Below are 22,654 nucleotides of genomic sequence, written 5' to 3' on the forward strand. Positions count from 1 at the left end.
TTGTCCATTTGTTTGAAGTGCAGCCGTTTTGGCTTTCGCACCAGAGTTCGTGCTGAACATAATGTAGAGATTGAACGCACTGCTGACACAGGTGGGGTGCAAGACGGTGCCAATTTCAGGGCTATGCTTGGGGCTAAATGTAGAATGCATGCTTGTGCGCACACCTCACGCATACTTCAGATCAGGCATTCGGTTTTCGAAACGAGATGAGAGACGTTACCATAGAATAAAACACTGCTTAGGTTATTTGCTAATTTCACTGATTGAGTCTACCCAGCATCCTGCAATGCCACGTATGATTTATGAGTGATTCATTTCAGCATTCTTTTTATTTACATTCGAGCCATCATCGTCCCTGTTTAAATGGTCTTTTTTCATTATCAATTGCAAAGCACTTTGCAAAGTCTGTTTGAATGTGGGCTCTATGAATTCCCCATTTATCATTCATCATTAACAATGATGGCTGAAATGTGATGAATTTGTGGTGTGGGCACTAAAAAAAAAAAAAAAGCTACAAAGCTACAGCCGTGCCTAATAACAAGGTTACACACATTTTAAGTCATGACTCTTATAGTTTTATGCATCAGTCGTTCCTGCAGAGGACACACAAAAATCCCACCAGGATTTGTCATTAAAGGCTCAGATTTGGTGGCGGCCTCATGCGGTTTAATAAGGGCTCCAGCAGGTGGAATTCTCAGTAGGCAATTTGCTTTGAAATAAAAAAAAAGGCATGCAGCTAATGTTTTCAGTACCAAATGATGTGCAGTCAAATTAATATCAATGACAATATGTATGTTACTTTATTTAAACAGTCCCACACAGCATGACATCGGAAATAATGGTGTGACATTGCTCATCAGTCATACTCATATCACAAAAACACTGACTTTGGACAGCAAGTCAGGTGTGAACAAACTCCTCAAGAACCCAAGTCAACATTTCAGGAATCAAAAAGAAATAAAACGCCAAATCAGATGAAGGTCCAAAAGTGTCCCGTGGTCACGTTAGGAGCCATAATTTGCTTCGTCGAAAGCTTTCCGGGCTCTCTTCAGCTCTTCGTTCATGGTCAGTAGGTCTTTGACTCTGGCGAACTTCCTGGGGTCTTTGCGAATTAGGAAAACGATGTCCTCCACCTGGACGCGGCCCTGGCGTCCTATAGACATGGCTTTGTGGGTCATTTCCGTGATAAACTCGATTACCAGGTCCTCCAGGATATCCACAGACTCTGTGTACGGGTTCTGGTCGTCACCAAACCCGTACATCATACACCGGAGCTCTTTGGAGAACAGCCTCTTTCTCTTCCCATGGCCGACATCGACTCCGCTGGATCCGTCCTCCACCTCCTCATCGAAACCAGTCTCGTCCTCTTCATCCGCCATTCTGCTGGAGAACACAGGGATACAAGGCTTTAACTAACGAGCAGTGCAAGCACCTCACCGCTGAGCAGTAACATTACTCACATTAAATCATTTTTTTATTATGTTGAGTTAAATTCAACACATACTTTTAAGCAAAAAAAACTTTACCTTTGAGCTCAGTGTCGCCTCACAGCAGTCTGCGGTCTCTGTTGACTTCCGCCTTTGGCTCTTCGACTGTGGAAGTGATTCGCAGAGAAAAACGCTCGTTATAGAAAATAGTGCCCCTTGCGGTGAGTTTCATTTCAACGCTAATGTGACGCGAATAACGATCTGCACAACGTTACCTCAAAAAATTGAGAGGGGATACATTTTATTCAGCCATAAAGTCAACATGACCGACGGTAGGCTTCTTTAATAGACTATTTTCTGAGTAGTTTTGTGGATTCTGGCAAAGGCCAAACTCCATTTAAAAAGATGACGATTTAAAACAGCTGAGTGTGTGGATTAATGTTCCCACATAACGTTATCTTAGCTACATTGTAAACTGACAAGCCAAGTCCGCGAGTGTAACGTTACAAACCTCATTAACACAAAATTTCATTTCATGCGCTTTTTGTGCGTATTAGTTTAATGGAAATCTCCATGGCGGCGGTACCGAGCAATGACAACCAAAGCAGAAAGTCCGAATATATTAAATCAAACTACTTGTTGTTGGACCGTGTAGATGCCGAATTTGAAAATGGCTTACACTGACTCGAGAAAGGTCTTCGATTATGATGCACTTTGCTTGTAGACGGGAAATAAACATGGTCACGGTTAATATCGGGATTGATCGATGGAGTTCAGTATGAGGGTGTCGCCAGACACGGACCGCACGCACTGTGTCATCATGTTAGTAGTTACAGAGGGCATGTGATGTTGGAAGCTTAACGGAGCCTGCCGTTACTTTCTACGTCAACAAATAACCTCTGTTTATTTTTGTGTAGCGTTAGCTAGTATAATGAACTAAACAATACGATAGTGATTTAGGTACATAGCAAGCTAATTGTGAGCTAACGCCAATGAGAGAGAACATTAGTCTAGAAAACAGTTGGAGCTGTCAAACTTAACCAAACAACCACCTGGTAAGTGCCTCTGTTACCTTAGTGCTGAGTTCACCAGTGAACATTAGCCGAGTGTGTCTATTTAGCGTTATTCATAGAAAACTAACTCAGCTCCTGCCCAGTAATGTGTGGGGTAACTGCTTCACATTATGTCGAAAGTGGCTGAACTCTAGCTGACGTGGTTTACCAGCTGGCGTTAGCAGATGGTGGTTGTCAAATTTGAGCTAACACGAACGCTGCGATGAAGGTAACAACAGACTTATTTACAACTCTGAAAGCAAACTATGTTCTACTTGATCATCTGTAAAGTTACTGAACACAAATGCAACCCCAGTCTGACCTTATTTGTCTCTCACCGTCTGCCTCTCTGTGCACTATGTGTGGAAGTGGTGTGGATTCGGTTTGGAGATGACCTTTCCACAGTAGCTGTCTCTCCTGGACGCTGACCCCGGCAGCCCTACATGGCGTTCCCTGTCCAGTTCCTTTGCCGGGGGCTCCGCACTGTTGCGTTAGTCCTCCTTTACTACGTCTTCTCTATAGGAATAACCTTCTATAACAAATGGCTGATGAAGGTAAGTGAAGGAGTTCATAAAGCACTATTGGTTTTCCATCAGCTGACACTGTTCCTCTGCTGAGGACATGCATGGTTTTATTTGGAATGAAACCATGCATGTCCTCCATTTCTTCTATTGTTTTGGCACTCAGAGTAACCTATATAAATCTTTGAGGATGTCTTCATGAGGTCATCATACAGTGTCTCAGAGTTCAGGACCCTGAGAAAACCCTGAGACACTGGACCATATACCTCCACCAGGACATCATCCATGACCCTGCCTGTCTCTGTCTCAGGGCTTCCACTATCCCCTGTTCATGACGTTGGTTCACCTCACCATCAACTTCTGCCTCTCGGCTCTGACGCGGCGGGCCATGCAGTGCTGGACAGGGAAACCCCGCATCACCCTGACCTGGACAGACTACCTCCATAAAGTAGCTCCCACAGGTGAGATTTCAGTGGTCTTGAGGATTGTTCCCAAGACAGCACAAAGTCCTCTGACAACAGACAGTGTCAGAAAGGGACTGATAGTCAGCTCTTATCATGTTCACTAATTGACTAAGCCTTCATTGAAGAATAGTTGGAGTAGCTCTCTGACTAAAGTCCAAATTGATACAAACATTGCATAACACCTGAAGGGATAGTTGAAGGTTTTAATAAAAATATAACCATCATAAATGAGCAGATTTGCTTTATATATCAAACATGGTGATAAAAGAACAGCATTTATGCTAAGGTGTTTGTCTTCCAAAAGTCCTAAATTCTGTCCCTCTTACTCAGCTTTAGCAACAGCACTGGATATTGGACTTTCCAACTGGAGCTTCCTCTTCATCACCATTAGCTTGTAAGTGTGTGGCCCGGCCTTTTTCAATAGAAGTTACTATTTCAGTATGAACTGTCAAGCTTAAGATTATCAATATTGCATTTACCCATTTTTTTGGATTGTTCCATCCTATTGTGTGGCTCTTATTTTGTGACATTCAAGGTACACCATGACCAAGTCTTCAGCAGTGCTCTTTATCCTCTTTTTCTCCCTGGTCTTTAAACTAGAGGAGTCGGTGAGTGACCTAACTAAATCAGTTTTTACAGTGGCATGAAGGAAACCCTTCCATCTTTGCTGAATGATAGAATTGTGTCTGTGATTCATGTTCCCTTGTCATACTAACAGTTTAAGAGAATGAAGTGCAGTTATCATGCAGACTCTATGTGCATGCAAGAGGAAATGCTGTTGTTCTGTTTTCTGGATTTTACGGTCATTCAAATAGAAGTTCAGCAGCTCTGGGAAAATGCATGATGGCTGTAACAATAGAATTTTGCAACAGTGAAAGTGAGCGGTCAGACAGCAGCAACGATTATGATGAGAAACAATGTTTTTGGCACCATTTCCTGCTTTTTGGGGGTGCTAATGGTTCTAAATGACAGGACATCATCTTACTTTTCATAAATCACAAATCTCCTAGCAACCACAGCTAATGCCAGCATGTTTCATCAGTTGAGCTGTTTTGAAATATTGGCTTGCTGAACAACAAGAAGAAAGATGCTTGAAAGAGATTCACATCCTGAATGGACCTGGAGGTGAAGGCCAGTTCAGGATGTGACTCTCTTTCAGTTTGTGGTGTCCTACATGTAATTCCACACAGGTCGGACATAATAGCATAGTTGTCTTGTGTGCATAAAGTGAACACAAAGTTTATATCATAAAATAACTTGGAGTTTAGTTTAGTCTAGTGTTGACTGTCAGACATTTCAGCCATGCTAGCAGCATGTAGGAATAGCAATGTCAAGTCTGTCCACCACTTCCATCTAGACTCAGATCTCTCAGAAGAAGTGTCACAAAATTTTTGGACAGACAATCATGGTTTCCAGAACATGAAGTCAAGTGATCCACTGACCTCTCCTCTAGGGCCACCATGGAGCTGACAATTTAGATACTTATTGCAATGCTTCCACAACTGGATGGATTTTTCTGAAATTTGTTACAGACATTCTTGCACTCGTCAGGATGAACTGTAATAACTTTGGCGAGCCTTTGACTTTTCATCTAGTGCCTTCATCAGGTCAAAACAGTTACTAATGATGCTCCCACCAGCCTCAGCTGTGCTTTGTATTTAGCTTTAATCAGCAAATATTAGCATGCTAACACACGCCACACAAGATGGTGAACATTGTAAATGTTATTCCTGCTAAACATCAGCATGTTATCATTGTCATGCGTGCGCATTAGCATGCTGACGTTAGCCTTTAGGCCTAACCACTGCTGTGTTTGAGTAAAGCCTCACAGAGCCATGAGCAAAACTCTTCCATCTCTTCGTCTGGATAGGCTAAATATTTGCCAAATACACATTTTATCATTTGAATTTCAGTGTCTCCTGATGCATGACTTTAACATTAAAAAGTTACATCATCAAGAAACATATTTGCTGCATATGTGGGCTTTGTAGTCTAGCTAAGTAGTTAACATAGTGTATAATAACGATTGTATTAATGCTAGATGAATGTATGCTGATGTTATGCAGCTAAGAAAACCTGAGCTGATCACATATTGTCATAGTAAACAGTGGATCAAAAAGTTTAAGGTGCTAATGATGCATTTTGGCATATCCTCAGTTTGTATCCATTGTGGTTAATCTTTATTTCATTCATCAGCCCCCCTCCCTTTTTGTCTGCTGTCTGTCTCTTTTCCTGGATTTCTCATCTCAATTTCTTCTGCTGTTTTATCACTGTCTCTTCTCTCTCTTTTGAGCAGAACCCATTCCTGATCCTGGTGGTCCTGCTGATCTCCAGTGGTCTGTTTATGTTTACATTTGAGTCCACCCAATTCAACCTGGAGGGCTTCATCATGGTGCTGCTGGCGTCCTTCATAGGGGGGATCCGCTGGACCCTCACTCAGGTCCTCATGCAGAAAGCAGAGCTGGGTCAGTGTTGAGTCACTGTCAGAGAAAAAATGATGGATACATATAGCAGTCTGGCTATAGTTATTGCTATTGCCTGTAGGCATTTTAGCTAAATAAACACATACATTCAAATGTGACTATTGTCTTTCCCACCTCTTTGATATGTTGATGATAAGTAGATAAGCCTTCTTGTGTAAACATTTTAAAGAGGCTCTATATCACCCCATCCAAACAGTGTATTCAACACGCATCTAAGAGAAGAATTGGAAGATTTACAATGTAACCTCTGTTAGGACTATTCAGTACATCTAAATTTGTGTTTATTTATGTTTTGCACAATTGTGAGAGATGGATTTTAAGAAGTTAAAACTCACCCAGGCTTATTACCACATTTTTTCCTCCTCAAACTTCATTTTCATGTCATACTTTTCTCCAGGCCTTCAGAACCCAATAGATGCCCTGTACCACCTCCAACCTCTCATGTTCCTTGGCCTCTTTCCCCTCTTCCTGTATAACGAAGGTGAGTATCGTCTTAAACTGTGGTTTGTCATCCTCACTTATCTCTTGTCACTGCGGTGAACTGCACTGTGTAGTCCTAATTAGGTATTTCAGGTTTTTTTTTAATGAAACCTGTCAGATAGCCTCTGTACAGACCAATGGCTGTTCCTTCCTTCATTAAACCGTGTCAACATAGGATCTGTTCAACACCAACACCCACATTGTATTAATTACCTACAGCACCCATGTAAGTTTATATACTGCGTCTACGTCACTGTCTTGTCTTTTTAGGAGCGTCTTTTTAGGAGAATATTACCTAGAAATAAAGATACAGAGTCAATTTTTTAAAATCTGGAAACCATGCAGAAGAGTCATGTCACAACTTACTGGGACACCTGAATAGAACAGAGCCTTGTTAGTGTTATTCAGAGTGCCTCTGCTTTTCCTGTTATGATAAACAAGTGTGCCACGAAAAAGGCTTATAGCACTCTGAAGTGGTACAAGGACAGCATGCATCATGTGTGGGTTTAGTGTAATGTGTATAAGCCTTTTTGGAAGGACCACAGCAAAGTGGGGGCCCAAAACAAAGAGGGCTGCACCTACACTCAGAGAATCTGGAAATACGTTATTTAACTGACATAAAGCCTTCGTCCTCTTAAGGCTAGTGTAAAAATGGTGAAGCAGGATGTGGTCCATGCCCGACTGGATCCGCCCAGTACCCACAAGCTCATAACAACCACTTCTGGAGAAATCAATAACCAGTCCATATTTTCTTAATGTGTCACAGTCACAATCCATCATATGTGCACAGATGGCACAGACACAGAGCGGTACCCGATATTCTTCATGAGGGAATGAAACTGGAAAACAAAGGATATGCACTGTAACAGTCCAGCAGAGAGCAGAGCAGGAGATACAACAGCTCTTCTTACACTGAAGGACACAAAAGCAACTGTTTGACAAATACTCCAGAGTGAGTCATAGAAAAACAGACATCTGCAGACAGAAACAAATGAAAGGGCATAGATAATAACAATACTTAGACTATGTTCTTTTTCAACTTTCAGCTTATACAATATGCACATATTGAACACCTACCTACTACTTGATTTCCTTAATTGTGGGTATCTGGACTGAACAGTAGTTTCACTGTGACTTAAAAGTCTTTAGTCCTTAAAAGTAGCTGCAGATACAGTTTTGTTCCAGTATTGTATTCGTTCCATATTCTGCACTGGTGGTAATGTTATTTTTGGCCCTTATGAGAGGGAGGTGGCAGCGCCCGGAGACGCAGCTCTCTGTCGTCACCATTGGTCAGGTGGTGATCTTTGATGTTTTTAGTGGGGGTTATTAAGGAGGAAACCCTGGGTGAACACGGGGAGAACATCCAAACTCCACACAGAAAGGTCCCTTTCCTCAAGCAGGCACTGAAGGCATGGTGGAGGACACGCCACCGGCCCCCACAGCAGGATTCGAACCGGGACCTTCTAGCTGTGAGGCGACAGTGTTACCACTTGTTCCACTGTGCCACCCTGTTACTCTAATATCTGAGTATTACTATTGTTTTCAATAATGTTACAAATGCCCCCAAGTTTAGAAGTGAAGCTTTGCTGGTTGAAGCAGTGGGATATCAATGGACAAGTCCAATGAGCAACCCATAGAAACATCATTGTAGATTCTCCTGTCTGTTCTGTTTCCAGGGCTGAGCCTCAGCACCTCAGAAAAGTTGTTCCGGGTGACGGAGCTCTCGCCTCTCCTGTATTCGCTCCTCACACTGAGTATCGGCGGCTCACTGGCCTTTGGTTTAGGCTTCTCAGAGTTCCTGCTTGTCTCCCGGACCTCTAGCCTCACTTTATCCATATCAGGGATCTTTAAGGTACCTTTTGAGTCTGTGTGTTTTGTGATTTTCTTTTTGAATCAGTCAGTCAAAAGAAGCCAGCAAAGCCAGGGAGCCTGATACAGATGAATATGTGAGCTTACGTGAATTTTATCTATGACAATTTTGAAGCAGCTCTGCTATTGCTCTCTCTAACACACGCCTTCCTGTTTTCCTCTCATTGTCTTGTTTTTCTGTAGGAGGTATGTACTCTGCTTTTGGCAGCATCTCTGATGGGAGACAAAATGAGTGCCCTTAATTGGCTGGGATTTGTTGTGTGTCTGTGTGGCATTTCATTGCATGTGGGACTCAAGACATATTATTCCAAAAGTAAGTGTTCATTTTATAGATAATGTCAATACTCTGTTAAAATCTGTGATGGCAATACCTTGTTAAGTCAATTAAATGTTTTTTAAAACCCTCCAGACATAATGATGTGTAGAATATTCTACTTGGAATAGCAATTTGTATCTGACACAAAAAAATAAAAGAAAAAAGAAAAAAATAGAAAAATCTATGAATGTGCAAATATTTTTCATTTCAAAGTGCTGTACATGAGGTTTCCACCTCACTGAAGTTTATGCTTGTATAAGTTGTATACTGGCCGACTCCAAAACTAGTTGTGTTGTCACAAAATCCTGCTCATACACACACGTTAAAACCAGACTTTAGGTTAACAGAATCATTCCCCCATCAGCAGGTGAATGTGAAAATAGTCTTCTGACATCAAAATGCACAGACATCATTCTGTACAGCGAAGCTCAAACATCAAGTAGCAATAAACAAAAAACTGTTTGAGTGGCGGGGGACTTTTAAGAAGTGGTGATAAAGTGTTCATTTTGTGATATTTTCCCTCAGATAAGGGCCCGTCTTTAAGGCAGCTCAACACCAAGAGCCCGGAGCTTGAGCTTCCATTACTGCGGCAGAACGAAGCAGAAAGAGAGGATTCAACAGCTGATGAATACGAAGACGAGGAACAGGAAATCACTCTGCACTGACGTCACAGGATACGGACCAACGAAGGCTAGACTGTCTTCATGCTACTCCTGCATTTTGAATGGTTTCAACAGTGATGCTTTGACCTTCCAGAAACTGCTACATTTGGGACACTGCAACAAGATGGAACAGCCTCTTCAGCTTGTTTCTTCTACCACTCACGTCTTCAGGCCAGCCTCATTGTCAGCTATATATTAACTGTGGACTTGACACAAGTTATGGTCTTTTGCCTTAGGGGAGCTTCAGAAATGTAGTTAATACATCTGAGTGTCAACAAGTATGATGTATGGCGAGGGAGAGTGCTAAGAGCTTTAAAAGGGATACTTTGAGACCTTTTTGTTGGCTAGATGCTTGTCATGCTGTGGGAATATCTTTTTATTTTGTTATATATACTTACATACCGTAGATATGTGTATAAATAACATTAACAGCATTGTGTGAGGTGGCACAGATCCCTACAGAATACTGTGAGGAACTGAAGGATCATTTTACAAACTATTTCATGAGGTTTCATAAGGAGTATCTGGCTTAGGAAAAATCAACAAGAATTTGATGTGTCCCATAATGCAGAGTGGGAACAGTGGTAAGCCAACTTATTTCTTTCCCTCAAGTATGTAGCCTGATTCCCAAGAAAAGAACATTCTTAACTTATTTTAAGTAAAAATGAGATGATGATACATGTATAATATAGCTGCTCAGATTCCTATTTTTGCAGATGGCGGTACTGTTCTCCTTTTGTGCTCTTATCAAAGCTCATAATGTAATTTAATACATGAAGATCAATGAGGTCTGTAGAGCTGCAGCTTACAGTTTCTATCAGCAAATCTGCAGGTTGTGCTGCATTTTTATTCTGTTATTCTTGATTCCTGAACAGTCCAAAACCTAAAGATATTCAGGTGCTTTCACGTAAGACAAAGAAAGCAAACCTTTACTTTTGAGAGGCTTTGAGAAGCAAGGGAATGTTTGCCAGTTTTTGCTTGAAAAATGTCTTAAATGATAAGTTAATTATCAAATTGGATGTTGACTAATTGACTGGCGATTGACTAATTAATGAATTGACAAACTGTGTCTGACCTATGAGTGTTCTCTTTGTTATCAAAGTCAAGGCCTCAAATGTGACATCGAAAAATAACTGATAGCAAGCCACATGAATCAGACCCCTGAATAGACAAAAGGACTAAGAGTTCAAGACGTCAGCAAAGGTCAGAATGAGGCCCTCTGAACATGATTTTATGTGATACTGGGGCATGTGACAGTACAGTCATGTTTACTCAAATTTACTTCAAAGGCTAGCTCTGCCAACTGAAAATAAAGCATTGATTTTAATCAAGCAATGAGCTGCAGAGTTGGAGACCATATTAAATGAATCTCAAATAAATGGTCTCGAGCTGTTGCAGTCTTTATTTAAAGAAATGTGAAATGACTTTACCTTAATGTGCCTTGTTAATGTCGCAGCAGTCAAGGGAATGGCTTTTCAAGAGTCCATCATGATCCAATCAGTTATTATGTAGCTGAAGTACTTGAGTTGAAAGTCATCTAAAAAGTCAACTTGTGAATGTTTTTCTTGTGATTTTCAGTAAAATGCAGCTTTGTTTAACTACATTGAGAAATAAAGTGAAAAATCTTTCATTTCAGAATCTTGATAACTAATATGTAAAGTACATAGTCTTCACATGTTAAACAGTCTTACCTGTCGCCCTCCTCCTCATCAGCTTTGATTTTATTGCATTCCATTAGATGACATTGATTATGTTCACCCATGGTCAACGTGCCATGTTACCATGAGCTACCACTCACTCAGTCTCAATCAAATTAACTCTACTACTCAAATACACCTACATTTATGGCTGGAAGAGGTGCTTTCAAGAGCACTTCAGCCTGTGTTCTGTGGATTTGATGTCCATGACTTACAGCTGGTATCTCTGCTGGTATTACACAGCCATGCTTGTGCTCACTGCAGTGAAGTAACACAAATCACTTCCTACTTAGCAACCCTGCACCTGGCTCACCTGCCAGCCACATTCAGAGTTTAGCCTCAGAGTATGGTCACGTTCCAACACAGCTGTTTGGAAATCACGTATGCATCGGCTAATACAGTCTTCATGGAAAATCAAGACTGTTATCTGCAAGCCATGGCCACTGATGGAGTGCAACCTGGTCAGCAAAACAAATACCCGCAGGAACACTTTGACAGGCCCATGTTATTTCATCACATGTACGGTAGCAGAAATCCGGTGCTACGGTTAGATGCAGACCACATCCTCTAAGTCCCTGGGTCCAGGTAGAGCAGTGGTTTAATCCGGGTGTGCTCCCTGGCCTTGCTTGCTCTGCGGAGGAGCACCACGCCCATGCCGAGGCAGCAGGAGGGCCTCGCTTCTCGGGTTTCACGCGGGGGAGTTCAGATCCAACCTGATGTGCTGAGCTGCTCTCAGTTCAGCGGAACTGGCGCTTGTTGACATCCCGCCCGTGGAATGCTGCGCGGAGTCTCTCTGAGGGAATAACGTGGACTCACCGAGCAGCCAGGTAAGACCTCACCTGGCTCCTCGGAGAAGGCGAGAAAAAGTAGTTGTCACTGTGTTTGAACGCAGTTTTTGCTACAGGTCCACTGGTCTCTGTGTGCTCTCAGGGGAACGACGGAAACGTTAAAACTGACAAAGTTTAACTTTAAGCTAACTGCCTCCATTGTTCGAAACGGTTGTAAAATAACGTTAGCCTGCCAGAGGAAGAGACAGCTGATTTTCTGCCTGTTTGAGAAGCATATACACATTAAAAATAACTCTGCTATACTTGATATAACTATCAGTTTTAGTAATTATTGATTAAAATGAACATGAATTAAAATATCTTGCCTTCAGCGCATTGAAGTCAACTTTAAGCAACGAGCTAATGTGCGCAGTTATTAAATGTCAGCGTTGAGTTGTTCGTTAAACACTCCTCCTTGAGCTGCTAATGAATCACTTAAGATAGCAACCAGTGTCTGCAAACCATCACTTTCATACCCACATATGTGTAGTGTATATGGTCAAGTGTTGCCAAATAGAATTGAGGACATGCTGATATCAGCTGTATCAGCTCATGTCAGACACATGACAGTACAGTCTTGTTCGGGCCTTCATCAGCAGGTCACCTGAGCGCTTTGTGTCTTTTTCCAGGTGAGGAGGTTTCAGATGTTTCACCAACATTTTCTAATAAGGTTAAAGTGTTTAAGTAATTTATAGAACGAAAAAAGTCAGATTTCTCTGATTCCACCTTAAATGTTAATAGTTTCTTGTTCTTTATTTCTCTAAGACAATAAACTGAGTATCTTCCGGTTGTTGACAAAACAAGACATTGGAAGAAGTCATCTTGGGCTTTGGGAAGCACCGATTGACATTTTTACCAATTTCCTGACATTTTATAGACCAAACAACTTATTAAGTGAGAAAATAATCAACAGCTTAATCAACAGAGAAAATAATTGTTAGTTGCAGACTTATGCTCCACTTTCATCTCACTGTAGTGTTCTAGTCTACAGACGCACAGCATAGGAAATTGCACCAGCATCACCTTTAAATAATCAATACAACATTTTTCATGTTGGATGTTAGAATTCCATAGACCATGCACAATTTCAAGAGTCCAAAGATCCAAAATTCACTCATTTTGGCGCAATAATACTGACATGATGGTCTGTCACAGTGTTGTTCAGCAAAGTGAACTGTGGAATAAATATCTATTTCACATACTGTGAGTTCATTCAAAGCCTTCAAATGACTCAAAAGTCAGGGGTGGGAGAACTGGCAGAGGCAGTAAAGTCCTAAGTAAAGTGCTGTTGTCCTGATTTTTACTGCTTATGTAACTTCATCGTATGCACCCATAATTCGAAAGGAAGAGGAGACTCTACAATTCTCTCTGCTAGAAGATCCACCGGCATTTCATAACAACACCCGTCTTTTCCTGTCTGTCTGACAGGCGGCCAGATAGGCACGCACGACATACAGCTCAAGTTTAAACTCAGACTTGGCAACCTTCAGGCAGGCAGGTACATGTGAAACGTGAGGAAACATACAAAAAGAGCAACATAGGCACGTCACATTACTGCACATGATGGCTGCATTTCATGTGGTCTGACAGGCCTTTAGGCAGGCTAGAAGTTTGTCTCCAGCTCTCTTCAGGTGTGGCCTGTGTTCATGAGGTAATGCTCAGACAGGAACAGATGAAAATATGAATTGAAGCAACACCAGAAATGATTCTATAATGTGACGTGACATGAACGTGTTTTAATGAGCACTGTGTTTCACATTCGGCTTCTGCAGGTCTGCTCATCATGTTGTCAGTAAAGCTGTTGTGTGTATCCATTTCATACTGAAAGCACTGAGCCCTCACTTCACCAAACAACCCTGGAGCTTTTCATTTGTGCACAACACATCGTCATGCTCGGTCACAGGTCTGTGAACTCTCGATAGCTGAGCTACCAGAGAGTTAACTGTAGCTTTGTTCTGCTCGCATTTTGTTGAACAATGTTCTTATTGACAGAGAGCAAATGTCAGAGTTTTTGCCCTTGTTTCAAAAGAGCATCTGCCTACACAATGTTTAAGTATTTTCCTTCAGTTTTCCTGTGTATTGCAGAATGATACAGTACATTTAGCTTTATGTTGTTGGAGTCAGACCTTTGGAATCTGAAAATAAGCTGTGGTCATTTAAACTTTTGATTGATGAAATGGAAATGATGCCGAATCATGATGTCTGTATACAGATGTCTTTCTTAAAGAGAGAATGGGCATCAAGCATTATAATTATGTTGTACGTTCAGCCAAAGGATCCATAATTAGTCGAGGCAATTTAGCGGACACTTAGTGTAGTTAACTGTTGGCTCTTTCAGACAGAGGCGTGTTAGTTTTATGGCCTCTTAAAGTGCTGTGTGTTTGTTAATATTACAGCCCTGTGTGTGTCATTAACTGTGTGAAGTTTGAGGGTCTGTACTGAAGCACCTGTAGTCAGAGAGAATAAAAGAGTTCCCATGGGAAAAAGTGGAGGTTGCATTTGTCTGTGCCAGTTTTTAACCAAAATTAAATTTTTACAAAAACCTTAATCTACCGTCTGTTATGATGGCATGAAAGCTATTCAGAAGCCAGTGGATCTTTTCAGAAATGTCAGAATATTCCATTATTTTCCTGGCTGATTAATCTGCAGATGATTTTCTCCATTCATTTGTTTTATTTTGGTCTATAAAATATCAGAATATAGTGGATACTGCTGCGACTTAACATATTCACATGCCCTGTTTGGTCTGACCAAGATACTAAGTTTGCTGTAATGGAAAAGAAAGAGAAGTGGAAAATGTCAACATTTGAGAAGCAGCAGCGAGTGAGTTATTGTCATTTTTGCTTGAAAAATTACTCTACTGATAGGAGAAATACAGTTTTCACACACAACCTAGCCACATCTTCACAGTACCTCTGCTGCTGCACTTCGGGTCACCCAGTTGGTTTTGGCATTGTTTGTTTTTCTGAGCTATTAAATGCAGATTATTTGCCTCTCTGGAGTCAATTGACCACTGTGTATGTGATAAATAAAACAATTATTAACACAAAAATGAATAAGTATACTCACTATTCACAGCACTGTTTACAATGTTTCTAGGCTCCACTCTCCTTGCCTCCTTGTGTCATCATCATCACCATCATCATCATCTTCCGGGCTAATGCTGTGTTTCATCATCGGTGTCCTCTCTCTGCTGTCCTCTGAGGTCCATGGACAAGGTAGAGTGCCTTTCATTCCATTATGCTTATTAGATTGTTTACAGTTGCATCACATTAGAGTTGCTGCACTAGTTTGTCATAAAGCAGATTGTTTTTTAACTCTGTCTGAAATCACTCCCTATTTACTGTATTTTGCACATTATTTACCGTCCACCAGTGTCTGAATAAATGTATCCACTCTATGCAATATAATACGATAATGCTCACACATTTTATAAATGTGAAAATGTCATGTGTGTGACTCAACAGCTGTCAATGATGACATAAAGTGATGAAAAAGTATCCAAAATGTTTAGACGATAGAGTCCTATGCACAGTGAACAAATGTACTGTAGCATGTTTAAAGTGGGGAAGATACAATGGGCCACTGGTACAACAGATTCTCTCTTAAGTGGTACGAACAAGTAATTGATTCAAGAGAACTTTTGGCAATCACCAGTTTTCTTGTATTTAGAGAGTTTGGTTCATCTTGACTTGTCAGAGCATACCTCACAGAAAAATGCATGTATGTAACGACGACAACGACTCATACTGATACACAGGCTGTACTACTTGCCAATTGGATCAAGTTTCATTATCATGAAAATTAATTGTTTACTAATTAATAATACATATTTATTCATATGCTTATTTTTAAGATAGATTTTTTTAGTGCCGTATTTTACGAAGAATGCTTTTGTAGAATTTAGCAATTTCTCTATGTATTTCATGGTTGCTTCAGACAACATTTCACAAAAGAAACAATCTGCAGGACTCAAAGGGCTTATTATTTCAGTGCTGAACTTAAGAATGATGGCCACCACCAGCTGCTCTTACCCCACAAATCAGACAGTACAACACAACTACTCTACTTGTCTGCATATCTGCCCGCTTGTGTGGAAAAGTTGTTTTTGTTAGTGGGTCTGTTAGACCTCGACCTCAGTCTCTCTCAATCCCCCTCAGACCCTATCTGATCCTCTGCCAGGCACACAAGTAGATGAGGACCCTCCAGAGGCCCCTGGCTCAAACACACAGTCGCACACATGCACACATACATGCTTGCATACATACATGCTAGTCAGAAAAGGATGTGTTGAGTGCTGCGGGTCATACGTCCACAGAAGCAATGAAGACAAAGTTCTGTGATTCATGCTGTCCATGTCTACACTTCTCTGTCTTCTTTGCTTCCGTTTTCCCCACCCCCCTCGTCTTCCTCTCCATCTATTACCCTGCCACATAGTACATACAAACCCATGACACACTGTAACTCTGTGATGTTCATCTGACATGACCTTTGACCCTCCAGTCCCCAGCGAGCGTCCTGTTCCTGTTTCTATACCAGACGAGAGGACAGGGCATGCTTTGATGGATGAAGGGGCAGCTGGAAAGAGGGGTGGATGGAGGGCCGGAGGATAGACACATGAAAGACGCTGCTTGTTGGGAAACCCCTGCTGGAAATTATGTAGATGAAGTGGAAACAAGAGATGGATTTGATTTTTGGAGAAGGAAGTGAGAGGGGTTAGGCTGTTCTGGAGAACGGGAGGAATGAAGAAAGTTTTAGAGCTTGTTTCTTTGATCTGTGAAAAGCCTGCGAATGTCATGCTCTCCTCTTTGTTGACCCAAATCCTTGAATAGACATCATGCAGACACATACATTTTAAAACCTAAAATTTTTGTCTCTGTGAATGTCAAGGTCGTCTTAAGCTGACGGTCCTGTCGGAGGACAGACTGCAGATGAAATGGAAGGAGGCTGATGGTCCCGTTCAGGGCTACAAGGTCCGAGTGCGGCCCATCTCAGGTGAGACTTCCCTGCTGCCACTGAAGTATTGAAAGCAATCATGAGTGAAACTTTCACTGGACGACATAGATTAACAAAACAGTTGCAATATAACCCATAGCATATTTACAATAGATAGATATGTAAAGATATATGATACTCCGGAGTAGTACAAGAAAGTATTCTGTACATTTGAGGAAGCAGGATTTGAAGCAAAGTAATGATTCAGTATTTTGAATTGCATTGCCAGGCCTGAACAGGTATCCTGAGAAATACTGAAGAGACCTCTTGGTGGATTTGTAGCCTCAAAAGTCCAAAACACCTAACACTTGAAAACTTTGAAATTAGATATATTCAGAGGTCAGGTACACAGTATCGTGGCTGCATAACAGTTAAACTTCCTGGCACTATAGCAAATCTCTGTAGGCAGGTTCTCAAATCTTGGGAAAGGACTTAATTTAGTATAATAATGATACCTTATAATAATGATGCCTTTAAGAGTAGAGTAGACCCACAGGCCTGTACAGATGTGGTTGCAGTGGGTCTTAATGTTTCTGACATTTTACAGGAACTACTCAGAGTTGATTTTAAATATGTACCAGTTAAGAATATCACCAGGAGCAATTTGATTGCTGAATTGATTACATTTTTTCTGGGACATTTGTTCCTAGAGCCAGTTAACGTCCCTTTTAAGTGACAGGTCATTTGGCAAATTATAAGTGTCATGCATCCGTCCTCCTGCAACCCACCGTGTAATGACTGTGAATAATAAGTTAGTCTGTAATTGTAAGTCTTTCAAAGACCTTCAGTACTTCATTCACCCATTGACCAACACAAAATGCCACGTGTAGAGTATAATTATGCATTTTATCACATGTATTTTTAACGCAGAAAAAAAAATTTGAATAAGTTATAGTGCAAATACTTGAGGTAGTTGTGAGAATGGGGGTAGTGCAAAGGTAATGGTATTGTAATGTGCATGAGAAGACCAACACAGCAGAAAAGTTCAATGCAAACTTCACAGATGCAGTGCAATGTACAGAACAGTGAAATCTACAGGTCTAACATGATACCATGCAGCCAGAAGCAGTTATCTATTGATGATATTTTATACTTTTTCGTACGTCTTTATTAAACTGACAAATGCAAGAGAGGCAACAAAGTAAGTAAAGGCTGTTATTATTATTTTTAGCACATATGAGTAAATTGTGACACACTGGAGCTTTCATGTGTAACAAATGCAATCACAGTTTTGTGGGACCCTAATTATCACATCAAATTTGTGACTCAAAAGCTCATTGTTATTTATATACGGTGTTCTACATTGTATACATTCACGCCCTCTGGATTATATTCCACCTTCTCAGAGCAGGATGAGACAGCACTGCAGCTCTCCTACAGCAGATCAAGGTGGAGACAGGATGACTTTCCAAAGACAGTTGATTAAGTGCATTTACTCAGGATCCTAGAAATGTGTTAATCTAAGAATTTGAGACAGGATAGAATAACTTTCCCTCTATGGGAGATTTGATAAATATGAGCCCTGAAGTGTCAGGTGGTTTTGGAACCATGGATTCCATAGTAAGCAGGAGCACCTCTGCCCCCTGGTTCAGCTGATCTCAACAGAAGAAAACAGAAGAAAGAAAAGAGATTGCATTGCAGCATCAGATAAAATGCTTAAAACATGATAATCTGTCAAGTTCTGGAGAAAGCTGGGCTGAATCTTCTGAGAAATATGCTGTTTTGTTAAAACTAGTTCAAAGAATGACCAAAATATACTTTTGCATATACTTTACAGAAGAGGTGCAGGAAGTTGTAAAAGTCATTGAAGTGCTGATCCGATCATTATACCAGCGTGGGTCTGAAGAACAGGCTTTTATTCCCCCTCTTGTAGTTTGAAATAGCATATAAATGTGGTGTGAAAGAGTCTTTCATCTCAGCACTACAGTGAACCTGTTGGCTCACTTGCTTCACAGGTGATCGTTTGGATAAGAGTGCAGCTCCTTCTCCTCCCCTCCTCCTCTACATCTGAGATTCTTCCTGCTCCTCTAACCCTTCCTTAACATTGTTTTCTCACTGTCACCCTCTTATCACCCATTCCACACTGTGCAGCTAAGCCCAGGCACGTCAAAAAAAGAGACAAAGGGGGGCTTAGAGGAAGAATTCAGTCCAATGTGAGACTTGAGGTGTAGGGTACCACTCTGGAAAATGCATTAAAAAGAACTGCAGGTTATAACATATGTCTGCCATTTGGAGGACAGAAGAGGAAGCGGTGTATCACATATAGTAAAGAAAAAATGTTAAGGACTGGATGAAGAAGAAAGAGAGATTACAGCGAATTGCTAAAAACTCCCCTGCTAAGATTTGGCTTCAGGAGAAAAGATCAAGGCTCATTTAATGTTGGGTTTAACTGCATGGATGTAAAGGATGCACTCCATGTTTCACTGCGAAGATTCCTAATTTCATTGAGACTGATGAGAGAAGAACTGGAAATAATGTGCATAATCAGCTTAAGTGGATGTTGAAGCTGGTTGTGCATTATGATATGTTGTCTATGCCACTGTAAAAAAAAAAAATACTACTGCAGAGACTTTTCAAATCAGTCAAACTCAAGTTAGACCTACAGTGGTTCTCCCGCATGGTGCTAGAAACTTTTTGGAAACTTTTTTGCTCACTTATTTATTGCTTACATGCTGACTTTTGCACCTTATTGTCGTGGGAAAATCATTTGCAGAGGCCAATCTGACCCAGACATCGTGTGGAAGTCTTTTTTATATGTAATGATTTAAATATTCTGTTAGAATAAGATGACATTTACTTTTACAATACAAAGAAGAAGGCGATACAGCAAATGAAAATAGATTGGTAGAAATGATATCAGAGTTAGACGATAAATTAAGGGTACATAAATCGGAACATTAGGTTAAAGGAGAAAATGATGAAATAATGTGACACTTAGAAGAAAGCTTCTTGCAGAACTGGAAACAAGTGTTTGAACACTGTCAAAGCCACAGAATTAACATGGGGGTAGCCAAGGTTCCAACCTTTCTCCACTGCTTCATTCCTTATTTTCTACTACTTACGATGACTCATAAAAATATTTATGAAATATTTAGATTTTCTGATGATACTGCAGTGGTTGCCTTAATAACAGGATCAGATGAATCGGCATATAGGTGGGAGGTGTCCGGTCTTCTAAGCCTGTGCAGTAAGAATAGCCTTCAGCTCAATATTGTAATAACTAACAGATGATCACAGACTTCAGGAGAGGGAAATGTGGGAAACTACCTCTTGACAGTGCCTGTAAACCAGTAGAACATATGAAAGAGTTTAAATCTTCTTTGTGCAGAGTTTCAAAAATCATAAAGGTGACTCATCAGAAAATACACTTTTTGCAGATTTTGGAGAGCAATTGTTCAGTTTTACTCATCAAGTTGTGGAAAGTGTGCTAACTTTCTGTCTCACAAGTTGATCTGATAGTCTGATGCTACCGAAGCAAATACATTAAAGGAAATAGCTAAGGCTGCATCTGAAATGACTGGCCTTTCCCTCTCATCTCTGTCTTCAGTTTGTAAAGTCTAGACATGATCCTCACCCAGCAGCTGGTCTTCAGGAGGTCTGAATCTGAGCCATTCAAAAGAAGAGCAGTCCATGAGGCTATTGGTCTTCTTTAATGGAAAAGCTCTGGCACTTTAAAGCAGACTGAGGGAGTCATTTCTCAACCAAAACGCTTGTCTCTTTCAGAGGTGCCACAGCCAGAGCTGATGCTGACTACCACACGGGGCCGGGCAACAGTGGCAGGACTGGACTCCAGTCAAGAATATGCCCTCCAAGTCCTCATGCTCAATGGGACGACAGAAAAACTTCTGGCAAAGCGGCGATTTACCAGTAAGAAACACAGCGAAGTGGACGGGAGAAATTATTGCGTGAGAATTTGGGGTGGCTGTAGCTCAGGAGGTAGAGCAGTCATCCACCGATCAGGAGGTTGGTGGTTCGATCCTTGGCCTCAGTCCACATGCCAAAGTATTCTTAGGCAAGATACTGAACCCCCCCATGACCAATTGTAATTGTAACTGAAGTTAGAAAAGTCTGCTGAGAAGAGAGAAAAACATAGAGGATGGAGGGAGGTTGATTAGCACAAAGGGAACTAATGGACATTAAGAGCTTCTTGAGAAAGCATACCTAAAGAAAATGGATCATTAAGGCATATTTTCACTGTATGCCTAATTACCCTTAATAGCAGACTTGACCATGTGAGACAATCATGGTAAATGTCAGTGGCAGTACTTAGCTTACTTACATTGAGGCAATAGGTGTTTTATGTGGTGAGCAGGAGAGATTGGCAAAAATACACAGGAGAAACATGAAGTATTGGAAGGAAAAGACATGGGGCCTGGAATGATAAAGAGGTACAAGCTATCGCTTGTTCAACCCCACAAAGATCTCTAGCTTATTTTGAGAATTCCAGTCAGTCATGTGTATCTATGTGTATGAGCAAGAGGCAGCATGACTGCAGATCTATATAGGCTATCTTAAATCATTATTTTCCTAAATTTTAATTCTGATTAACTGGAACTCACAAAACAAACTGTAGTTCTTTGTGGAGCTGAACAAGAGACACAAAACTCCACAGGCATGATGTGAAGTACAACATTGACTAGAGATTAAAAACAAAATACCATCAGCCCTGCTGTGGACTCAGTTGGTGGTGTGAGATAACACTGGCAGGTCAGCAAGCTCATACTGTATTATAGGAAGTGATGCATTTAAGACATTCTTACACTTTCTTGGTGCGTGCAGTGGTTCTTCAAAGTCCCCACCCCCTCTGACCAAGTTGGTGTCCAAGCGCACACACAGAGGGAGTGGGTTTAAATACTCTAGCTGGATTACAAGCTAAAAGTGGGTTGCTTTTGAACTTCCTGTGTGTACTTACAGAAGTTAAGTGTGTTTCTGGGTTATAAATCTACCCACCAACACTTTAAGGCTCACGTAGGCAGCCTGACCAGCAAAATGACAAGGTCAGCGCTGTCTTTCTACCCACACTGAGCAACTGTATTTAAGCACAAGCAGCTTGCAGAAAAGAGAGTACTTTTTCTTGAAGTTGGGTTCACCAGTAATTTCTGAGGGGAAAATTTGTGGATCAGGAACATTTTGATGAAGTGTCACGCGTTTGAAGGATTGGGCTCTGCATGGGTATCTGTTTGCACTCTTCTTGTCCCTCAGGTTATTTCAGACTTGTCTGTCTGTGGTTCCAGCACTGTTATTTCCTACAACATTGACAGTGAATCTCATCAAAGCTCTCTGTCTGCTGATTCCCTCTTTCACCTCTGACATTTGTTTTTAGATTGTGATTGATATTCTCTTGGGGCTCATATTGGATTGTATAATATGTGAATGTAGGCTGTGGTTGCCTGCGAACAGTGCTAGTGATAAAAGGTTACTGTGTCGAGTCAGGCATGTCCAGGCAGGTCTGAGAAACATGTCAACTTCGAAATTCGTAACACCGGCTGTCATGCTGGAATGATGGTAGTCTGGGAATTCCTTCCTGATGCGTCTTCGCCTTTATCATCTGCTTTAACCCCCTCTGGGCCAAGTACTTATTTCTAGCCGCGCCAGTGATAGCAGGTTACAGTGTCAGTGCAGTTCTTAAAATTTCACCCTCAATTTGCTATTGTTGACCTTGTCTCTTAACTCCAGGCAAGGATTTGCCAAAACCTCATGGTGAAGTAGTCAAGTCGGAGAAGTAATACAGCATACAGCAAACATGCTCTGGCTTCACCTCAAGCATGCTCAGTTTTATCTATCGATCTCAAACATACCTTGTACTGAAATCCAACATGCGAGTAGATATGTTCTCCAGATAATCAACAGGCCAGTCATGC

The 22,654-nt window shown here is 41.1% G+C and overlaps 3 protein-coding genes across 6 annotated transcripts in view; 2 read left to right on the top strand and 1 right to left on the bottom strand.

Moving 5' to 3' along the window:
* Nucleotides 1–2: 2 nt before the first annotated feature.
* Nucleotides 3–2,816, bottom strand: taf13 (TATA-box binding protein associated factor 13). 3 transcript variants are annotated; one of them, XM_070969135.1, is made up of 3 exons: nt 2,802–2,816; nt 1,527–1,592; nt 3–1,383 (listed from the first exon to the last, which is right to left on the bottom strand). In XM_070969135.1, exon 3 carries the CDS (start codon nt 1,377–1,379, stop codon nt 1,005–1,007), a length of 375 nt encoding a protein of 124 aa, XP_070825236.1. In that variant the 5' UTR covers nt 1,380–1,383; nt 1,527–1,592; nt 2,802–2,816; the 3' UTR covers nt 3–1,004. The 3 variants fall into 3 exon arrangements, with proteins under 3 accessions (XP_070825236.1, XP_070825235.1, XP_070825237.1); XM_070969134.1 differs by lacking the exon at nt 2,802–2,816 and adding an exon at nt 2,500–2,517; XM_070969136.1 differs by lacking the exon at nt 2,802–2,816 and having other exon boundaries at nt 780–1,380.
* Nucleotides 1,620–10,910, top strand: slc35c2 (solute carrier family 35 member C2). 2 transcript variants are annotated; one of them, XM_070969126.1, is made up of 10 exons: nt 1,620–1,759; nt 2,849–3,033; nt 3,311–3,461; nt 3,795–3,858; nt 4,000–4,072; nt 5,761–5,929; nt 6,345–6,428; nt 8,104–8,279; nt 8,480–8,609; nt 9,138–10,910. In XM_070969126.1, exons 2-10 carry the CDS (start codon nt 2,923–2,925, stop codon nt 9,275–9,277), a joined length of 1,098 nt encoding a protein of 365 aa, XP_070825227.1. In that variant the 5' UTR covers nt 1,620–1,759; nt 2,849–2,922; the 3' UTR covers nt 9,278–10,910. The 2 variants fall into 2 exon arrangements, with proteins under 2 accessions (XP_070825227.1, XP_070825228.1); XM_070969127.1 differs by lacking the exon at nt 1,620–1,759 and adding an exon at nt 2,245–2,482.
* A 4,009-nt stretch (nt 10,911–14,919) lies between these two features.
* The window catches only part of LOC139335492 (collagen alpha-1(XX) chain), a 90,058-nt gene continuing 82,323 nt past the window's right edge, over nt 14,920–22,654 (top strand). The window contains exons 1-3 of the mRNA XM_070969116.1: nt 14,920–15,016; nt 16,689–16,793; nt 20,517–20,660. Coding sequence (XP_070825217.1) covers nt 14,959–15,016; nt 16,689–16,793; nt 20,517–20,660 — 307 coding nt within the window. The 5' untranslated portion in view covers nt 14,920–14,958. The remainder of the gene's footprint in view (nt 15,017–16,688; nt 16,794–20,516; nt 20,661–22,654) is intronic.

The sequence above is a fragment of the Chaetodon trifascialis genome, chromosome 8, assembly GCF_039877785.1.
Source record: "Chaetodon trifascialis isolate fChaTrf1 chromosome 8, fChaTrf1.hap1, whole genome shotgun sequence".
NCBI classification, from domain to species: Eukaryota; Metazoa; Chordata; class Actinopteri; order Chaetodontiformes; family Chaetodontidae; genus Chaetodon; species Chaetodon trifascialis.